At 46.3% G+C, this 18158-nt stretch overlaps 1 protein-coding gene across 3 annotated transcripts in view; it reads left to right on the top strand.

The window, feature by feature from the left end:
* The window catches only part of THAP9 (THAP domain containing 9), a 68373-nt gene that overhangs the window by 8527 nt on the left and 41688 nt on the right, over window positions 1-18158 (top strand). For all 3 annotated transcript variants that reach the window (XM_077264608.1, XM_077264610.1, XM_077264607.1), the window contains exon 4: window positions 4703-4858. In XM_077264608.1, the coding sequence (XP_077120723.1) occupies window positions 4703-4858 (156 nt within the window). The remainder of the gene's footprint in view (window positions 1-4702; window positions 4859-18158) is intronic.

Below are 18158 nucleotides of genomic sequence, written 5' to 3'. Positions count from 1 at the left end.
AGTAGGAAACCCTCCACCACAAAAATCTATACGAGAGTATGGAAAAAATTCCTGCAATTCCATACATCTACCAATACATCAGAAATTCCTATATACTCTATCTTGGAATTTCTTCAAAAAGGGAGAGAACTGGGTCTAACTGTAAACACCTTAAAGGGTCATGTTTCAGCACTAGGAGCCCTCTATGGCCATAACATCGCGGGGGATAGATGGGTATCCAGATTTATTACGGCCTGCGAAAGAATGAATCCAGTTAACATACCTAGGATTCCACCCTGGGATTTAAATTTAGTCTTACAAGCCCTAACAGACTCTCCATTCGAGCCAATAGACTCAATATCAATTAAATGTCTATCACTAAAGACGGCCCTCTTGGTAGCACTGACTTCAGCTAGGAGAATCAGTGACATCCAAGCACTCTCCATAGATCCACCTTTTTTGTTAACCTTTCAGGATAAACTAATTCTTAAACCAGACCCTTCCTATCTACCCAAAGTAGCGAAAAAATTCCACAGGTCACAAGAAATAATCTTGCCCACTTTCTTCAGTAATCCATCCACTCCTGAAGAACAAATATATCACACTCTAGACGTTAAAAGAGTAGTGTTAAAATACATTGAAAAGACCAGCAGCTGGCGACAGAGTAGGGCTCTGTTTATTTCCTTCCAGGGTGTCAAGAAGGGTCATGGAGTAACAAAAAGCACCTTATCCCGGTGGATCAGAGAATCTATCAGACTGGCTTACTCCGCGAGGAAAGAAATCCCTCCGGAAGGCATAACGGCACACTCCACCAGAGCGATGGCATCCTCCTGGGCAGAGAGGGGAGACGTCCCGATTGAAACTATATGTAAGGCGGCAACGTGGTCAAATCCTTCTACATTCTATAACCACTATAGGCTAGACCTATCGTCAACTTCTGACCTAGACTTTGGCAGGACTGTCCTCAGCACGGTGGTCCCCTCCCTAGGTGATGGTCTCTGAAAGATCTCCAGTGGGGTGCTGTCGTGGCGAAGAGTAAAAAGCCGGATTACTCACCGGTAATGCTCTTTTAGTGAGTCCACGACAGCACCCTCTTACATCCCGCCCTAGATCAATATAATACTGATTGAGTAAATTCCTTTTAATCATAAGCAAATAAGTTTAAAGAATGAAATAAATGATATTTGCCTAATACTGGCGGTCCTCCGGGTACTCTGAAATCAAAACTGAGGAGGAGAGGCGGACCGCCCTCTTTTATTTCTCAATAGGTTTCCTGTTCCTGCGGGGCGGATCCCTCTCTCTCCAGTGGGGTGCTGTCGTGGACTCACTAAAAGAGCATTACCGGTGAGTAATCCGGCTTATTTTATCCGGGAAGGAGGAGTTTCTGCAAATGGAAGCACTGGTATGTCTTGGTGATTGTGCGGGCAGAGGGGCTAAGCCCGGCACCATCACCTCGGGAGCTTGGCTTAACTGCCAGCTGAGCTTCCTTCCTCACCAGATCTGCCCCTTCAAAGTAATCAAGTGGAGCCAATGGTTGTCATTGCAGTCAGAGGTCAAAGATAGACTGCCAGATATAGTGACCAGTTAGGTCCCGCCATTAGCATGGTGTGAGAGGCCTCCTGTATTGCAGTATTCTGGATTGTTGATCAAGCCATTGAAAGTTTAGGTCCTATAGTGGGATGATGTAAAAATAGTTTAACAAAAAGTTTTAAAAATACTTAAAAAACAAAATAACAAAAAGTTCATGTTAGTGTTTTGCCCATAAAATCACATTAATATTATACAAAAAGAAAAATAAACCCACATATTTGGTGTCCCCATGTCTTGTACTACCTGAGTTATAACACTTTCACATTATTTAATCCCTTAAGCAAGCATCGTAAAATAAATGCATAAAAACACAGCAAAAACTGTGTTTTTCGTTATGTTGTGACCCAAAAAGAGGAATTAAAAAGGATCAAAAAGTCTTGTCTTGTGAAACGAAAACTGGTACCCCTGAAAACTCCATTTTGTCTCTCAAAAATTAATCCATGACCTAAAAAAAAAAAAAAAAGGGTATAAATCAAATAATATTGTGATGTGATGATAACAAACTTGTTTTATTTTTCTAAAAAAGATAGGTCCGTGTCCAAAAGTAGTGTAACGTATATAAATGTGGTAGCTCCGTAAGCGTGCTGACCTGAAGACTATCACTTATACAGCATGGTATATGGGGTTTAAAAAAACAAACAAACAATTCTTTAACTTTTTTATGTGTGCATTTTGGCTTCACAAATATCTACTAAGATATTATGTACCCCATAATGGTATCAGTAAAAACTTTTAAGTCATCCCTCAAAACCAAGCCTTTCTACAGCTCTGTTGGCCTAAAAATAAAAAAAGTTATAGCTCTCAATGCATGAAAATGCTGAAAGATTATTTATTTGTAGAAAGTAAATCCTGATTTATTTTTTTATTGTGTAATAGTAGCAAAGCATAAAAATCCTATAGGAGTCTGGTATTGCTGTAATTGTACTGACCCGGTGAATGGCGTAAAAAGTAAAATAAAAGCAATTCTTGAACTGCTATATATTTGTTCATTCAGCTCCCAAAAAAATAGTGTAAGGCTCAGTTCACATTTTTACTGTGCTCTACGTTGAGTACTTACATTGGAGATTCTGTCTATATCTTTCCGAAAAATGTGATTCAGATGAAATCCTCGACGGATCCATTCACTGTAACGAGACAAATGGAGAACTTTGTATGGCCTCTGTTCCGGTGGTGTCCCATCTCTTTAGTGCAGTCAACCACACTCTTGTGCTCCTCAGTGGTGACACACAGAACCTTGTATGGCCTCTATTTTGGTGGTGTCCCATCTATTTAGTGCAGTCAACAACACTTTTGTGCTCCTCTGTAAAGACAGAACAGAAGCCATACGATATTCAAAGTCTCCATTTGACTCATGACAGTGAATAGTTCTCACATATTTCCCAGATTTAGACAGAAACCCCAATGTAAGTCCTCAGCATTAACTAAGTATTAAAAGCAATGAAAATTTTGTGTACTCAAAAATAGTATCAATGAAAACATAATCTTCATTAACAAAAACAAGTCCCCACTCAGGTGTGTCATGTGTCACGCTTGAAATATGGGGGGGTTTCCACATTACTGGTAGCACAAAGGCTCTGGAAAAGCAATATAGACCTCACCCACCCCTCCCCCCCAAAAAAGATTGAGGGAAATCTCTGCTCCAGAATCAAAATCATCCCCCCCCTTCTGAGCCCCATAATGTGCCTAAAGAGCAGTTGGCATCCTCATGTTTGGCATAGCTGTAGCTGGGAGAGCCCACATATTTATGGGATGCATGTCTTCAGAAGCACAAGCCAAGGCACAATGTATTGGGCATGGGTTGGCATAGTCGCAATTTGTGTTCTGCAACACCAAGTGCAGGCTTATTTTTGGAGAACACCCGTGGAGACAAAATGGTCATTAGAATGGTAAATTAATTCCCAGAGGGGTGTAATTTCCAAAAATGAGACCACCTGAGGGGGATTTTTATGGTTCTGGCACCTTAAGGGATCCACAAAATGCACACACACAAACTATTCCAGGAAAATTGACTCCCCAACTAACGCTCCTTCCCAACCAAGCCTTGCCGTGCTGCCAAACAGTAGTTTATTGCTACTAAAGCAGCATTTTAGTGGAAAAAATGTCGGTTTTAATTTTTACTACTAAAGCAGCATTTTAGTGGAAAAAATGTCGGTTTTAATTTTTACTGCCAGCTATAAATAAGTCAGTGAATCTCAGGTCATCAAAAGTGAAGTGGTCCCTTAAAAAAAAAAAAAAAAAAATCGCTGCTAAACTTTGAACCCATTCAACATCCTAACAAAACAAAAAAGTTTCAATAATAATGCTGACATAAGTAGACCATTTGGGAATGTTAAAACTAGCTATTTTGTGCAGTGTTTATTATCTGTTTTACTGGCACTAAAACTAAAAGTTTGAAAATTGGGACGTTTTGTAAATTTTCATCCCTTTTCCCATCTTCTCATTTGTAAATGCAAATCGTATCGCCCTAAAGTTACCACAAACAAAGTACAATATCAGAATGACGGATATGTAGAAGAATTGAATATTAAAGGGAATCTGTCAGCAGGGTTTTGCTATTTAATCTTAAGAGTAGCATAAATATAGGGAAAATTAACCTAATTAAAATGATGTCTCACTTACCAGGCTGTGTGTTTGTTTCAATTCAATAATTGTTTTATCAGCAAGAGATTATCACTGCAGGACTAGGTCTCACTTGCACAGCAGTCAGGCTAATCTGTGTAACCCCACCTGCACCACTGGCAGTTTCTGGTGTACATTTTCAGCAAACAGCTAATCAGGTGTGTAGGCGGGGTTATACACATCTCAGCCGTCTGCCCACTGCTACATCTACAGCAGAGAAAACAGGGATTCTTATCAAAACTACACCAAGCAGCCCAGTAAGTGATACATTGCTGGGATAAGGCTGTCTTGCTCTATATTGTGCTGCTCTAAGATTACATAATAAAAATCTGCTGACAGATTCCTTTTAAGTTGCTCACCTTTATAAAATGTGGTTAAGAGAAGTATATTTTAAAATTGTTCAAATAGCGTAATCCCATAATGTATCACGTAAAGTGGCTGAATGTTCTTCACTTTAGTGGGACATAATATTTAGCTTCATTTTTTTCCATTTTAAATTTGATTACTGTTTCAGCGAAAGAACAAAATGTCTGAAAATAAAGTTTTACAGACCTCTACACTACCAAGCCTTGAGGTTCATTTGGTAAATGACACAGAATTTAGAGGATCAGAAGAGTTCAATATACCTTCTAGATCAGATGCAAGCGTGCACGGCCAATTACAGTTACAGGTATGCTACTATACGTTCCCACGTAAAGTAATCTAAATTAAGGTTGTTTTTTTTTTACATAAAAATTGTTATCTCTCACTGGTCGGATATCTTTTTATTAGGGTAATCGTAATCCGGTAAGTGGTTTTTACACCAAGTGAGTTCCAAATACAAAGAGGGGAGAAGCCAGCGCTGCTTATGGTCAGAACGCAATACATAAAGTGCACATGCACATATTGATTTCTAACTGTATTTCAAAATGAGACATTACTCTGTCGCCTCATTGGGGGGACAGGGCCATGGATGTTATGCTGCTGTCCACTAGGAGGCGACACTATACATAATCTGAAAAAGATTAACCGTGGCTCCTCCTCTGCAGTATACACCCCTGGACGGCGTCAGCCTTCTCCAGTTTTTGCTTAGTGTCGCATAGGAGGCACACCTAAAATTTTTTTTTTTTAAATCCGTTTTTTCCGACGGGATTACAGATGAAGAAAAGTGGGTCTCCTGCGAGACTCCCGGCATGGCTCCTTCCTCGGCCCCCTATTACGGGGTTCCCGGTTGAAGTCGAAATGGCTATTCCCCATGTCGCTCCTTCCCCAGTCCCTCGGGTGCTGGTTCGAAGTCGAGACCCCCCTCCTTCTCCAATTCCTTTTGGTTTCTGGGTTAAGGTCGAGGCGAGGATAAAGCCCCCTGATGGTGACAGCAGCACCCTCCCTAATCCCCCTCTGGGGGCATTAGGTTGAGACGCCTCAGGTAGGGCCTGTACAGGCAGCACGCTGCAGCTCCCAGCAGCATGGGCCAGCACACTGCGGCTGCATCCAGGGACCCCTGTCCAGCTGCGGGCTCCTGTTGGGGCGGGGGGGGGGGAGTGCAGGCATGGCACAATAGAGACACAGGGCTCCCTGCGCCCCTGTCTCTGCGGCAGCACCAGCTCTATAGTGCCTCGGGGAACCCTCACAGGGCCCCCCTTCCGCTTATAGCCCCACCGCTATCCTGCCTTTATATCCGGGGGTCCGGTTCAGATCCGACCTCCTCCCAGACTTTCGCTCCGGCCTGGAGCTTTACTGGGCATCAGGCATCTAATTTAGGCCACGGCTTCGGCCTAGCTGAAGCCGCCGCCTCCTCTCCGCCCCCCAGATGACAAATATAACACTCAACAGTGTCATAGAGGGGGCGGATCGAGACTGAAAGGGCGCGTTTTTACACAGCCCTGCCGCCTTTTTCTCTGCTTTCCACCCCCTTTTTCTTTCTTCCTCTTCTTCTCGGCGACCATTTCTGCTGCAGGACAAGGATTAACCCTGCATCTCCCGGTCAGCAGGACCAGGCCAGCCAGTCTCCGGGGGGCACAGGACTGTGGATCTTCGGCCCTGGACCTAGGGGCAAACTGGTGGGGTAAGATCACAGCTGGATTTTTTACTTGGCTGTGAATCCATATTCCCTATAAGGCTCCCCTATAGGTTCCTCTGCATAGCCACCCCTGTAGGGTCCTCTGCATAGCCAGCCCTTCTGCACTCTGTGCACTATGCCGGGCTCAAGGTCCAAGAGAACCAGGCAGGACTGCTTTATGCATTCTGCACAGCCTGCAGGACCGCTCTCCCCAGTGGCAGCACGTACCTGCACTGCCAGGACTGCATCCAGACTACTGTGTCAGAGCCCCAAGAAGCCCTTGCCAATGCTTCGGTGTCTAATGCCACGCCGGGATGGGTCACTCAGATGTTGCAATCTATGATGCAGTCTATAGATAACCTAATCTCCACATTGCTTCAGGCTCTGCAGAGTCATGCCTTGGCTATGACCGTTACCCAGCAAAGGGAGAGCTTGACTCAGGAACAGGACGACCCTGGCACATCCACGTCTAGGTCAGGACGCAAGCGGACCCATAGGTCAAGTCCATCTGCGTCATCCCATAGCACATGGTCATCCCCTTCTAGGGAGAGACACTGTAGTTCCAGGTCATCTAGACCGTCCCCTTCCAGGGGCAGACAATGCAGATCTCCGCAATCCCTGACCAGAGAAGGCCTCCGCCTCAGCTCACCCAGCAGGGGACGCCTCAGTGATACACAGGATTCGGAAGGCATCTGTGACTCCGACTCAGACAAGGAAACGGAGGGGGTCCCTGACCCCAATCCCCCCTAGCAATACAGCGCTAGTTGAAGACATAATCTCTTCCATCCATCGGGTGCTGGACATGTCTGATCCGCCACCAGAGGCCCCAGAACACAAGATTTCCTTTGAAGGAGCTCTGAAGCCGCCTAAGGTTTTCTCTAACCACCCAGAGTTTAAGGTGATCCTTAAAAGCAGCTCACAGCCTGAGAAAAAATTCACTAATCACAAATATCTGGAGGCAAGGTACCCCTTCCCACAGAAGGACAAGGATTGGACAGATCCACCCGAAGTGGACCCCCCAGTCTCTAGGCTAGCAGCAGTCCCTCCTTTCACTGCCAGATAGCTCAACCCTCAGGGACGCAGCAGACCGGCAGGTAGAACGCATGGCTCGTTCAATTTTTGAGGCTGCAGGGGCATCCCTGGCTCCCGCGTTCGCTTCAGTTTGGGCTGCCAAGGCCATTATGGCCTGGGCCAAAAATTTACAAGCTGGCCTCCAAGCATCCGCTCCTGAGCTGTCGGACCAAATAGCAGTTATAGCAGATTACATGCTTCATGCAGCTCTGTATTCAGCAAGGGGTGTAGCGGGGATAGCATCAAACGCCATCACAATTCAGCGTATCCTCTGGCTGCGGGAATAGAAAGCGGACGCAGCCTCCAAAGAAGTCCCTCACGCACCTCCCCTACCTCAGTGGGCGACTTTTCGGTGAACAGTTGGACATGATGATATCCAATGCCACCGGGGGTAAGAGTACCTCTCTTCCCCAACTGATACCTATACGCACTTACAAGAAGTGTAACCAAACTCTATTCCGATCCTTTCGGAACTCCTCGCGCTAGTCCGTCTCGCGTCCAGCACAAAATCATAACCGTTCCCCATGCAGGGACAACTCACGATCGACGCAAAGGTTGGACAAGACCTGGCAGTCAAAAGCAGGCCAGCCTAAGCCCAGAGGAGGAAAATCTCAGACTTTCTCCTCATCATGACTCACGGACTCCTGAAGACACCACACCCGTAGGCGGGCCGACTTTTGCTCTTTCATCAAGTCTGGCTGCCTAGTACAGAAGACAGGTGGGTCATGGAACTAGTGTCTTCTGGATACAAAATAGACTTCACCTCCAACCCACCGGACCGATTCTTCCTCTCTGTCCCCCCAAAACCAGCCAAGGCTCGTGCCTTCCACCAAGCGGTCTCCTCGCTTTTTCAAACAGGAGTCATAGTACCGGTTCCCACGGCCGAGCGCTTCCGAGGGTTCTACTGTTGGGTTGCAACTAATAAAATGTTCACTTCAGTTGCCTACTCCTGGCCTAATGGATATTGATCAGGTGCGCACCAAAAGAAATAAACATATGACAACACAGTGTCAGATGTAAACTCTCCTTGATCAATCTATGGTTCCACTCCAAAAAGGACTTTTATTAAGTCAGACACAAGTTTATATATCTCCTGTAAGGGGGCTCTATTTGGGCAGCTCCAGTATCATGGTGTGGGGTCCAGGTGACTCAAGCAGTCTTAAAAGCTTTAACAGTCCTGTCCTCATTACTAATTAACCTGATTTCAGAGAGGCAGCAAATGCTTGGGGGGGCTACACTTGTTTATTATAATTCCAACGATTTCCCTTGTACATGCATGAACAGGGAAACCGAAAATGCCAACACCAATGGCGGGAATTGTCTAGGTCTCAATCTGCTCACTAATATTTGCATACTCTAAAATGCGAGTTATTGCTGCACGAAGTTGTTGAGCACTAACGTCTGCATGAATAGGGTCAAAAGTAGGGGTCACAGCATGTATGATCATTCTACACGGGAGATTGCCAGCTTTAGGCACCGCTATGTCCCCAACAGCTATCTGACCACGTGACTCCACAATGATTCGACTGTCAGCTTGAATAGTCGCCCCTCCTGCTTCCACTATAGCTCTAGCTACACCTCCATTGTGCTCTAACCAAGAATTGGCAGCATTAACAATAGCGTCTGTCTCCATTGTTGTTATGTCACCCTTTCCCACCACTAACAAGGGTCCCCCAGGAAGTTCTTTTTCAAAAGTAGGTTGCCAACATTCCTTCCCCTTTGTGCTTCCTGTGCTATTGGTATCCCCCTCCCAGATTGCGCCCCCCCTTGTTACAGTTGCCACCGTCCCATACAGGTGTGCGCTTGGCTGCGAGACAGCCTGTGAGGTATAGGGTTAGGTAGACTGTGTGAGCGTGCTGTTGTAGCGGAAGCATTGGGAGGAGAGGCCGTTGCTTGGAGCATCTCATGTGGGTGTGCGGCTAAATTGGCAGTGGAAGAGACAGTAGAAAGGGTCGGTGCCGGGGACGATCCAGGTGGGAGAATTGCTGGATTCACGACAGGAGTAACACTTTTGCCATCCACAAAATGGCTGCCGTTAGCATTAACACATTTGCCATCCACAAAATGGCTGCCGTTAGCATTAACACTTTTGCCATCCACAAAATGGCTGCTGTTAGCATTAACACATTTGCCATCCACAAAATGGCTGCCGTTAGCATTAACACTTTTGCCATCCACAAAATGGCTGCTGTTAGCATTAACACATTTGCCATCCACAAAATGGCTGCCGTTAGTATTAACACATTTGCCATCCACAAAATGGCTGCCGTTAGCATTAACACATTTGCCATCCACAAAATGGCTGCCGTTAGCATTAACACATTTGCCATCCACAAAATGGCTGCCGTTAGCATTAACACTTTTGCCATCCACAAAATGGCTGCTGCCAGAATTACATTTGCCATCCACAAAATGGCTGCCGCTAGAACTAGCACATGGTCCATCCACAAAATGGCTGCTATTAGAATTAGCACAATGCTCTAGGCCACCATTATACGGTGTTGGTCGCTCACAGGATATATATTTTTTGTAATACACATAACTCAAAACTCTACCCTTTTTATTCCTTTCCTCTTCTACCCAATTTTCTCTATACAAACTTTCAGAGACTCTTTCCCACGCCCTAGCAGTAGAGAACAATCCATTATCTTCTAGGATACCTTTTTATTTCTTTCAAGAAAATCTTCCACTCCAGGGGCTGTAACCTTCCCCCTTCTGGCATTCCACACAACTTCATAAGCTTTTTATATTGCTTAACATGACTCTTCCCTTCACGAGTCGCTACTAATGTACACGGGTCTAACTTGCCATCTGAATTTGGCTTAGAGCCAATACGGCAGAACTGCATTAATTTCTCCATCTTTCTATAGATATACAGTATATCTCTATCAAGATAACAAACACCAAACAAACAATAAGACTGAGATGACTCAAACCTGAGATTCTAAAGGGAACTGAGTCTGCAGCACTCAGTTCCTATTCCTTCTTGTCACGTGGTCCCTGTCTGACTTCCGTGTTCCGTACTTTACAAACCAATTATTCCCTACTTAATAAAATTGCTCCCTAACTTACCAGTCCCCTTGCAGAGTCAATTCACTCGGTCACAAGGCAAAACTATAAATTTAATTGGCTCGAGTCATCTCACTCAAAGTTTAACGGGTCCCTCCTAGGCCGAGTCAATTCACTCAAGGTCCTAGTCTCTCCTATACAGAACTGAAAATCGTATCACAGGCGACAACCGTGTACTGTACCACAGACAAAAATTTTTTTTTTTTTCCAAACACATGCTTTTCTTTTCCAACACTTGCTTTTCTTTTCCAACACTTGCTTTTCTTTTCTACCACTTGCTTTTCTTTTCTAACGCTTGCTTTTCTTTTCTACCAGTCATCTCCCCTCTTCACAACACCTAACAGGCAGTAGGCAACTAAAACATGTGACGGTTCTTGCAATTAAATGACCAGCAGCGGAGAGACCCTTCTGCCGTTTTACAGATACCAAGAAAACCGGACACGGTCAGGCAATCTGCACAGGATACCCCGAAGGACACAGGTAAAGACTACAGATTATAAAAAAAATCTGCAGACTTCATCAGTCTCCAGGTTCGGGGTATTCAGCGCGTCCTGCTGTTCCACTCGCCGGTCCTCAGGGTTCAGGGCTCTTCCTCTGCTGGCCCCAGGTTGGGCGGCCAAATATGTTGGGTTGAACAATTAATAAAATGTTCACTTCACTTCAGTTGCCTTCTCCTGGCCTAATGGATATTGATCAGGTGCGCACCAAAAGAAATAAACATATGACAACACACAGTCAGATGTAAACTCTCCTTGATCAATCTATGGCTCCGCTCCAAAAAGGACTTTTATTTAGTCAGACACAAGTTTTTATATATCTCCTGTAAGGGGGCTCGGTTAGCTCTAAAATGGGAGTGATCGGATGTATTCCATTGGTTAGTGGGTTGGGCAATGAGCAAGTCCATGGGCGGATCCATGAGGTCATCAGGGTGGGTTGGTCCATGAGGTCATCAGGGTGGGCGTCACTGTGGGTGGATCCATGAGGTCATCAGGGTGGGCGTCATCTTGGATACCAGCACATGGCATGCTGATACAGGAAATGGCAGCCATCTTTAGTGTCTCACTTTGATCTGGGAAAACTTATGTAAGGTTAAACAATACACGTTATGGGTTACTTCTCTCAATCTCTTACGTCTTGAGCTTAATTAAGTATTTGATCTTATGGCTCTTCTCAACACTACTCCAATCTTTTCGTAGTTCCCAAGAAAGGAGGCAGCGTACGGCCCATACTGGACCTAAAACAGCTCAACAAATATGTACGGGTCCGTCACTTTTGCATGGAGTCCCCTCAGTCCATCATTGCGTCCATGGAGAAGGGAGAATATCTCGCCTCCATAGACATACAAGACGCATACCTGCATATACCTATTGCACCCGCCCATCAGAAATTTCTCAGGTTTGCAATCGACCAGGACCACTACCAGTTCGTGGCTGTCCCGTTCGGACTCTCCACGGCTCCCAGAGTGTTTACCAAAGTCATGGCAGCCACTATGGACGTCCTGCACTCCAGAGGCATAGTAGTCGTTCCATACCTGGACGATCTACTCATCAAGGCTCCCACCTTCAAGGACTGCGAGCTCAGCGTCTCAATCACAACCGACATGGGCTGGTCGCATGGGCTGGTTAGTCAACCTACAAAAGTCATCACCAACCCTGAGTCAGTCTCTGACCTTCCTGGGAATGCTATTCAACACCTCAAGGGGTCTAAGTACTCCTTCCCAAGGACAAGGCACTGGCTCTCCGCCTAGGAGTTCGCACCCTCCTCCGCAAACCCCCACGAGAGTCCTCGGCAGGATGGGGGCAGCAATAGAAGCGGTCCCATTTGCCCAGTTTCACATCAGGCCTCTCCAACTAGCCATTCTCAAGTCCTGGGACAGGAATCCTTTGTCTCTCGACAGGTAGTTCCAGCTAACGTCGTCAACCAGGAGGTCCCTGCACTGGTGGCTCAAGCCAACCTCGTTAGCAAAGGGGAAATCCTTTCTCACAGGTCAATGGAAGGTTCTGACCACCGATGCGAGCCTGACAGGTTGGGGTGCGGTGCAACTACACCACAGGGCACAGGGCAAGTGGTCCCCAGTGGAAGCGACCATGCCCATCAACATCCTGGAAATTCGTGCCATCCTCCTGGCATTGAGGGCCTTCCATCACTTACTGGCAGCCTCTCACATCAGAATACAGTTGGACAATGCCACGGCTGTGGCATATGTGAATCACCAAGGGGGGACCCGCAGTACCCAGGTGATGCGAGAAGTGTCACACATCCTCCACTGGGCGAAGGACACAGGGTCGGTTCTTTCGGCGGTCCACATTCCGGGTGTGGACAACTGGGAAGCAGACTTCCTCAGCCGACAAGGAATAGACTCGGGAGAGTGGTCTCTCCATCCCGAAATTTTTCGCCAGATCTGCCATCGCTGGGGGACCCCGGATGTGGAACTAATGGCATCCCAATTCAATGCCAAGGTCTCCAACTTCATGGCCAGAACACACGATCCGCGGTCGCTCGGAGCAGACGCTCTGGTTCAGGACTGGACCCAGTTCCAGCTTCTGTACATTTTTTGACCTCTCCCCCTGTTATCCAGAGTGGTGAGGAAGATCAAGGAACATGGAGTTCCAACCATCCTAATCGCATCGGACTGGCCCAGACGTACATGGTACGCCGACATCGTACAACTTACAGCAGATGCCCCCTGGCGCCTCCCCGACCGCCCAGATCCTCTATCACAAGGCCCGTTCTACCACCAGAACTCAGGGGCCCTCAATTTGACGGCGTGGCCCTTGAAACCTGGGTTCTAACCCAGGCAGGGCTCTCGCTGGACGTCATTCGGACCATAATCAGGGCACGGAAGCCAGCCTCTGCCAAGATCTATTACCGTACCTGGAAAGCTTTCTTTACCTGGTGCGAATCTTGTGGCCAGACCCCATTCCCTTATTCCCTCCCCAAACTACTTGGTTTTCTCCAATCGGGTCTGGAGGCCAGGCTGTCGTTGGGCTCGCTTAAGAGCCAGGTGTCAGTCCTCTCAGTGCTTTTTCAAAGGCGCATTGCCACCAAGCTGCAAGTAAGGACTTTCCTTCAGGGGGTTTCCCGATTTGTTCCCCCCTACAGACGACCACTAGAAACGTGGGACCTTAACATGGTCCTGACAGCATTGCAGGAACCACCCTTTGAACCCCTTAAGGAGGTCCCGCTCCGCCTTCTATCCCAGAAGGTGGTTTTCCTGGTGGCAATCACCTCGCTACGCTGGGTGTCTGAACTGACAGCACTCTCCTGCAGACGGCCCTTTCTGGCTTTTCACCAGGACAAGGTAGTCCTCTGTATGGTCCCATCCTTCCTTCCAAAGGTTGTGTCCAACTTCCACCTCAATGAGGAAATTTCTCTGCCTTCCCTTTGTCCGGTCCCGGTTCATAGAGTGGAGAAGGCTCTGCATACGCTTGACCTTGTCAGGGCACTGCGTATATATGTGTCTAGGACTGCGCCCTTCCGGAAGTCTGAATCTCTTTTCCTTCTTCCGGAAGGGGGCCGCAAGGGTCTGCCAGCTTCCAAAGCTACCCTTGCCAGGTGGATCAAATCCACCACACAAGAGGCCTACTGCCTTAAGAATTCTCCTCTTCCAGCCGGTATTACGGCACACTCTACATGGGCGGTAGGGGCCTCCTGGGCCATTGGGCACCAGGCTTCGGCACAAGAAGTGTGTAAGGCGGCCACTTGGACTAGCCTACACACGTTTACTAAACACTACAGAGTTCATACCCAGTCCTCAGCGGACGCGAGCCTGGGTAGATGTGTTCTGCAGGCGGTGGTGACCCAAGTGTAGGGGCCTGTCTACACAATATTCGTTCATTGCTTCCCACCCAGGGACTGCTTTGGGACGTCCCATGGTCCTGTGTCCCCCAATGAGGCGACAGAGTAAAGGAGATTTTTGTGTACTCACCGTAAAATCTTTCTCTTAGCCATTAATTGGGGGACACAGCTCCCACCCTGTTGCCCTTTCCGGGCCGTTGTTACTGTTGAGTTCTCATATTGTCTTCTTGAGCTCGTACATAGTTGCCTTCTTATAGGCATGGTTATTTTATTCATATTCCGTTCCTCCTAATGCTTTTGCCCAAAACTGGAGAAGGCTGACGCCGTCCAGGGGTGTATACTGCAGAGGAGGAGCCACGGTTAATCTTTTTCAGATTATGCATAGTGTCGCCCCCTAGTGGACAGCAGCATAACACCCATGGTCCTGTGTCCCCCAATTAGAGGCTAAGCGAAAGAGATTGTATGGTGAGTACTCAAAAATCTCCTTTTAGCAAACAATTGATCAATTCTTTGAGCCACCCCACCACGCCAAGGCATTCTCATAATGGGGCAGTTCTACTCTACGTTTTTTTATATTCGCTGTGCCATAAAGGCCTCCTAAATGTATTAAAAGCAAGACCACATTAAATGCAAACTGTACCTGAAGTGCTTCTGAATCACTCCCATGGCGCCAGAAAGGGCAAGCGAATTCCAGTTGCAAAGGGCATTAGGGTTTTACATATATAATATTATATAGTGAATAATCTTTTTTTTTTTTTTAATTCTTTGCCATGAGCATTGGTCTGGGATGGCAATGGCCCATGAGTAACAGTGACTTTGGCAACCCACTGTTCTGCCACCTGCAAATATTACACTACCCTCAGTCACAAACTTACCTCTGTCTCTATATAATAATACACTGGATAATTTTTTTCATGAATGATTAGTTGCTTCCCTCGTCTGTGAATAGTGAGGACCAACTACTGCCCACGTTGAGGGTAAGGCTATGTGCACACGTTGCAGTTTGGCTGCGGATCCGCAGCGGATTTGGCCCTGCAGATCCACGGAAGTTTTCCATGTGGTGTACAGTATCATGTAAACCTATGGAAAACCAAATCCGCAGTTCACATGCTGCGGAAAATTCCACATGGAAACGCTGCGGTTTATTTTCTGCAGCGTTTACACCTATTCCATAATAGGAATCCGCAGGTATAAAAACGCAGGCAAAATCCGCACAACTGCACAAAATCTGCAGTGAATACGCATGTAAAACGCAGGGCGTTTTACCTGCGGATTCTGCAGACTCCGCTTGGAAAAATCTGCAACGTGTGCACATACCCTTAATGGTTTACTCCTACACAGGGGCCCACCAGGGGATTTACCTGTTCTCCTGTGGGCCAGTCCAAGCCTACTCACCATTAGCGGATAATCTTGTGATCGTGCTGAGGAATTAAAGCATAAAGTAAATTAGAAAACTGCCATTGACCAAGTTCTTTATACATGTGGCACTTTGTTGTGGATTTTAATGTCTCCCCATTGAAATTCAATCAGTATGCTAATTAGGGTGCTCGTTATTTTATTGATGTGGTAAAGAGGCTCAGTGCATTACTCCATTGATTGATTTTGCATGTTCTCGCCTCTCACTTCTGATTGGCCTCATCTTTCTCACCAAGCAAGTCAATGCTGTCAATCACCAGTAACGAAGGCAGGGGCATGCAAACCTAGTGGTTGAAATGGTGAACTGAGCAGCCTGATTAGCATATGTAGTTAAACTTCAGTTTCTGTAGAAGGGAGGCAGCGATATTTATAGGGGTGTGACATAAGGGCTGGCTATGTAGATAGGAGGCCAGTCTCTATGACTTTTGTGAACTAAACAATGACCTCATTACCTATTATATAGAATAAGTACAGTGTGGTGAGACTTTGCCTTCTCTCCAAAGCCTTCACTCAACACCAAGTGCCTGCCTCCCTAGTTCCCATGTTTGTCAAGTCCATAAGTTGATTAACTGAAAAGTTGTAATATTCTTATATTCTCCCGACTCACACTGTCTGCTACACTATCTGATGGTGATTTTAGCAGAATCTCCAGTGTATTATATGAGATGCAACTCCTGCTTGTCTCCCCTGACTTCTTCTTGTAAGAGTGATCATTGTGAAATCCCCCACTCCCATAAGCAGAAGGCAGGGGAGACAGGCTGAAACTACATCACTTAAAATACACTGGTGGGTAAGTAGGTATTCTTTTTAAAGTTACGGTAGATATGGAGCCTTCAAGTGATGCTCAATGAGAGAAAAAAAATACATAATGACATAGAGATGGGGAATCAATTCACAAAACTCTGGCCCATCAGCCAGGTCCGTAATCTGTAACTGCTGTACAGGAGACCTACAAATCTCCTTTCTTCCCAGCTATTGAAAAGAGATGCTGTGAGGCAAGCAGATTCATAGACCTCCCGTCCAGCAGTAATGGATTACTGACCTGGCTGATGGACTGTTAGGGTATGTGCACACGATGCAGATTTAGTGCAGTTCTGCAGCGTTTTTTTTCTGCAGCAGAAACGCTGCAGAACTGCACTGTGATTTACAGTACAATGTAAATCAATGTGAAAAAAAAGCTGTGCACATGGTGCAGAAAAATCCGCGCAGAAACGCTGCAGATTTCAAAGAAGTGCATGTCACTTATTTTGTGCAGTTCTGCAGCGTTTCTGCACCCATTGACTCCCATTTTGTGGGTCAAATCCGCATAAAAACTGCAGATGTAAAAACCATCTGCAGATTTTATGCGGATTTGGGTGTCAAAACCGCAGCAGAAGGAAGTGACGTCAGTGATGTGGAAGAAGTGTGTGGGCGGAGTGTAGCGAAAATGGAGTCGTACCGTTGGATGGGGATCGATGTGAGGCGTATGGTTGAAATGGTATGTAGTGTCTGTCTGTGTGTCTGTCAGTAGTGACTCATTGTAGTCATTCGTCGGGTGGGACTACTTCTCCCATCGAAATGTGATGATGGGAGAGTTGTCCCATCGTCAGGCGACTAACTACAATGGGTTAAAAACACAAACACACATTTACATATAGTACATACTCACCACATACGTCCCCGAAGGCCACCATCCACGATCATCCTTGTCCCAAAATAAAAAAAAAAAAATATTTTCCGTCGTAATCCATATATATCGCTTGTCCCACGACGTCCTCCGGTGATACACTGCAGGAGTTAATCGCTCCTGCAGTGTATCGGAGCTGCCCGTTCGTTTCCTGGAGTTAAATGAACTCCGGGAGCTCACTTTACGGCAATTGATCTGCCGTGAAATTTTCTCACGCAGCAGTGTCTTTAAAACGAGAGTCCCGGAGTTCATTGACATGACCGTGACGTTATGGCTGGTCCTTCTCCCATACCATCCTTGCCACCGGAACCTGCCAATGCATGGAGCGGTCACCGGAGTGTCGCGAGGAGCGGGAAAGGTGTCGGAAGGTGAGTATATAATGATTTTTATTTTTTTATTATTTTTAACATTAGATCCTTTTACTATTGACGCTGCATAGGCAGCATCAATAGTAAAAACTTGGTCACACAGGGTTAATAGCGGCGGTAACGGAGTGAGTTACCCGCGGCATAACGCTGTCCGTTACCGCTGGCATTAACCCTGTGTAAGCAGTGACTGCAGGGGAGTAGGGAGGGACTAATCGGACTGTGGCCGTCGCTGATTGATCGCGGCAGCCATGACAGGCAGCTGGCGAGACCATTCAGCGATTAGGATTCCATGACAGAGGCTGCGACCAATGAATATCCATGACAGACAGAAGGACAGAAAGACGGAAGTGACCCTTATATATAACATATTGGTGTGTCTACAATTTCTCATTTTTTTTTTTAGATTATTCCTTTTTTTAATGTCTATTACATCTGAGGAAGGTTTTTAATTACATTTTGTTATCCATTATAGATAAGGGACATGCCCGCCATATGGGACCTGGCCAATGAGGCATATAAAGACAAGTATGCACGTGAAAATTGC

The sequence above is a fragment of the Ranitomeya variabilis genome, chromosome 5 (genome assembly GCF_051348905.1).
Source record: "Ranitomeya variabilis isolate aRanVar5 chromosome 5, aRanVar5.hap1, whole genome shotgun sequence".
Lineage (NCBI taxonomy): Eukaryota > Metazoa > Chordata > Amphibia > Anura > Dendrobatidae > Ranitomeya > Ranitomeya variabilis.
Note: the sequence above shows the minus strand (reverse complement) of the source record. Positions and strands in the feature narration are given on the sequence as shown.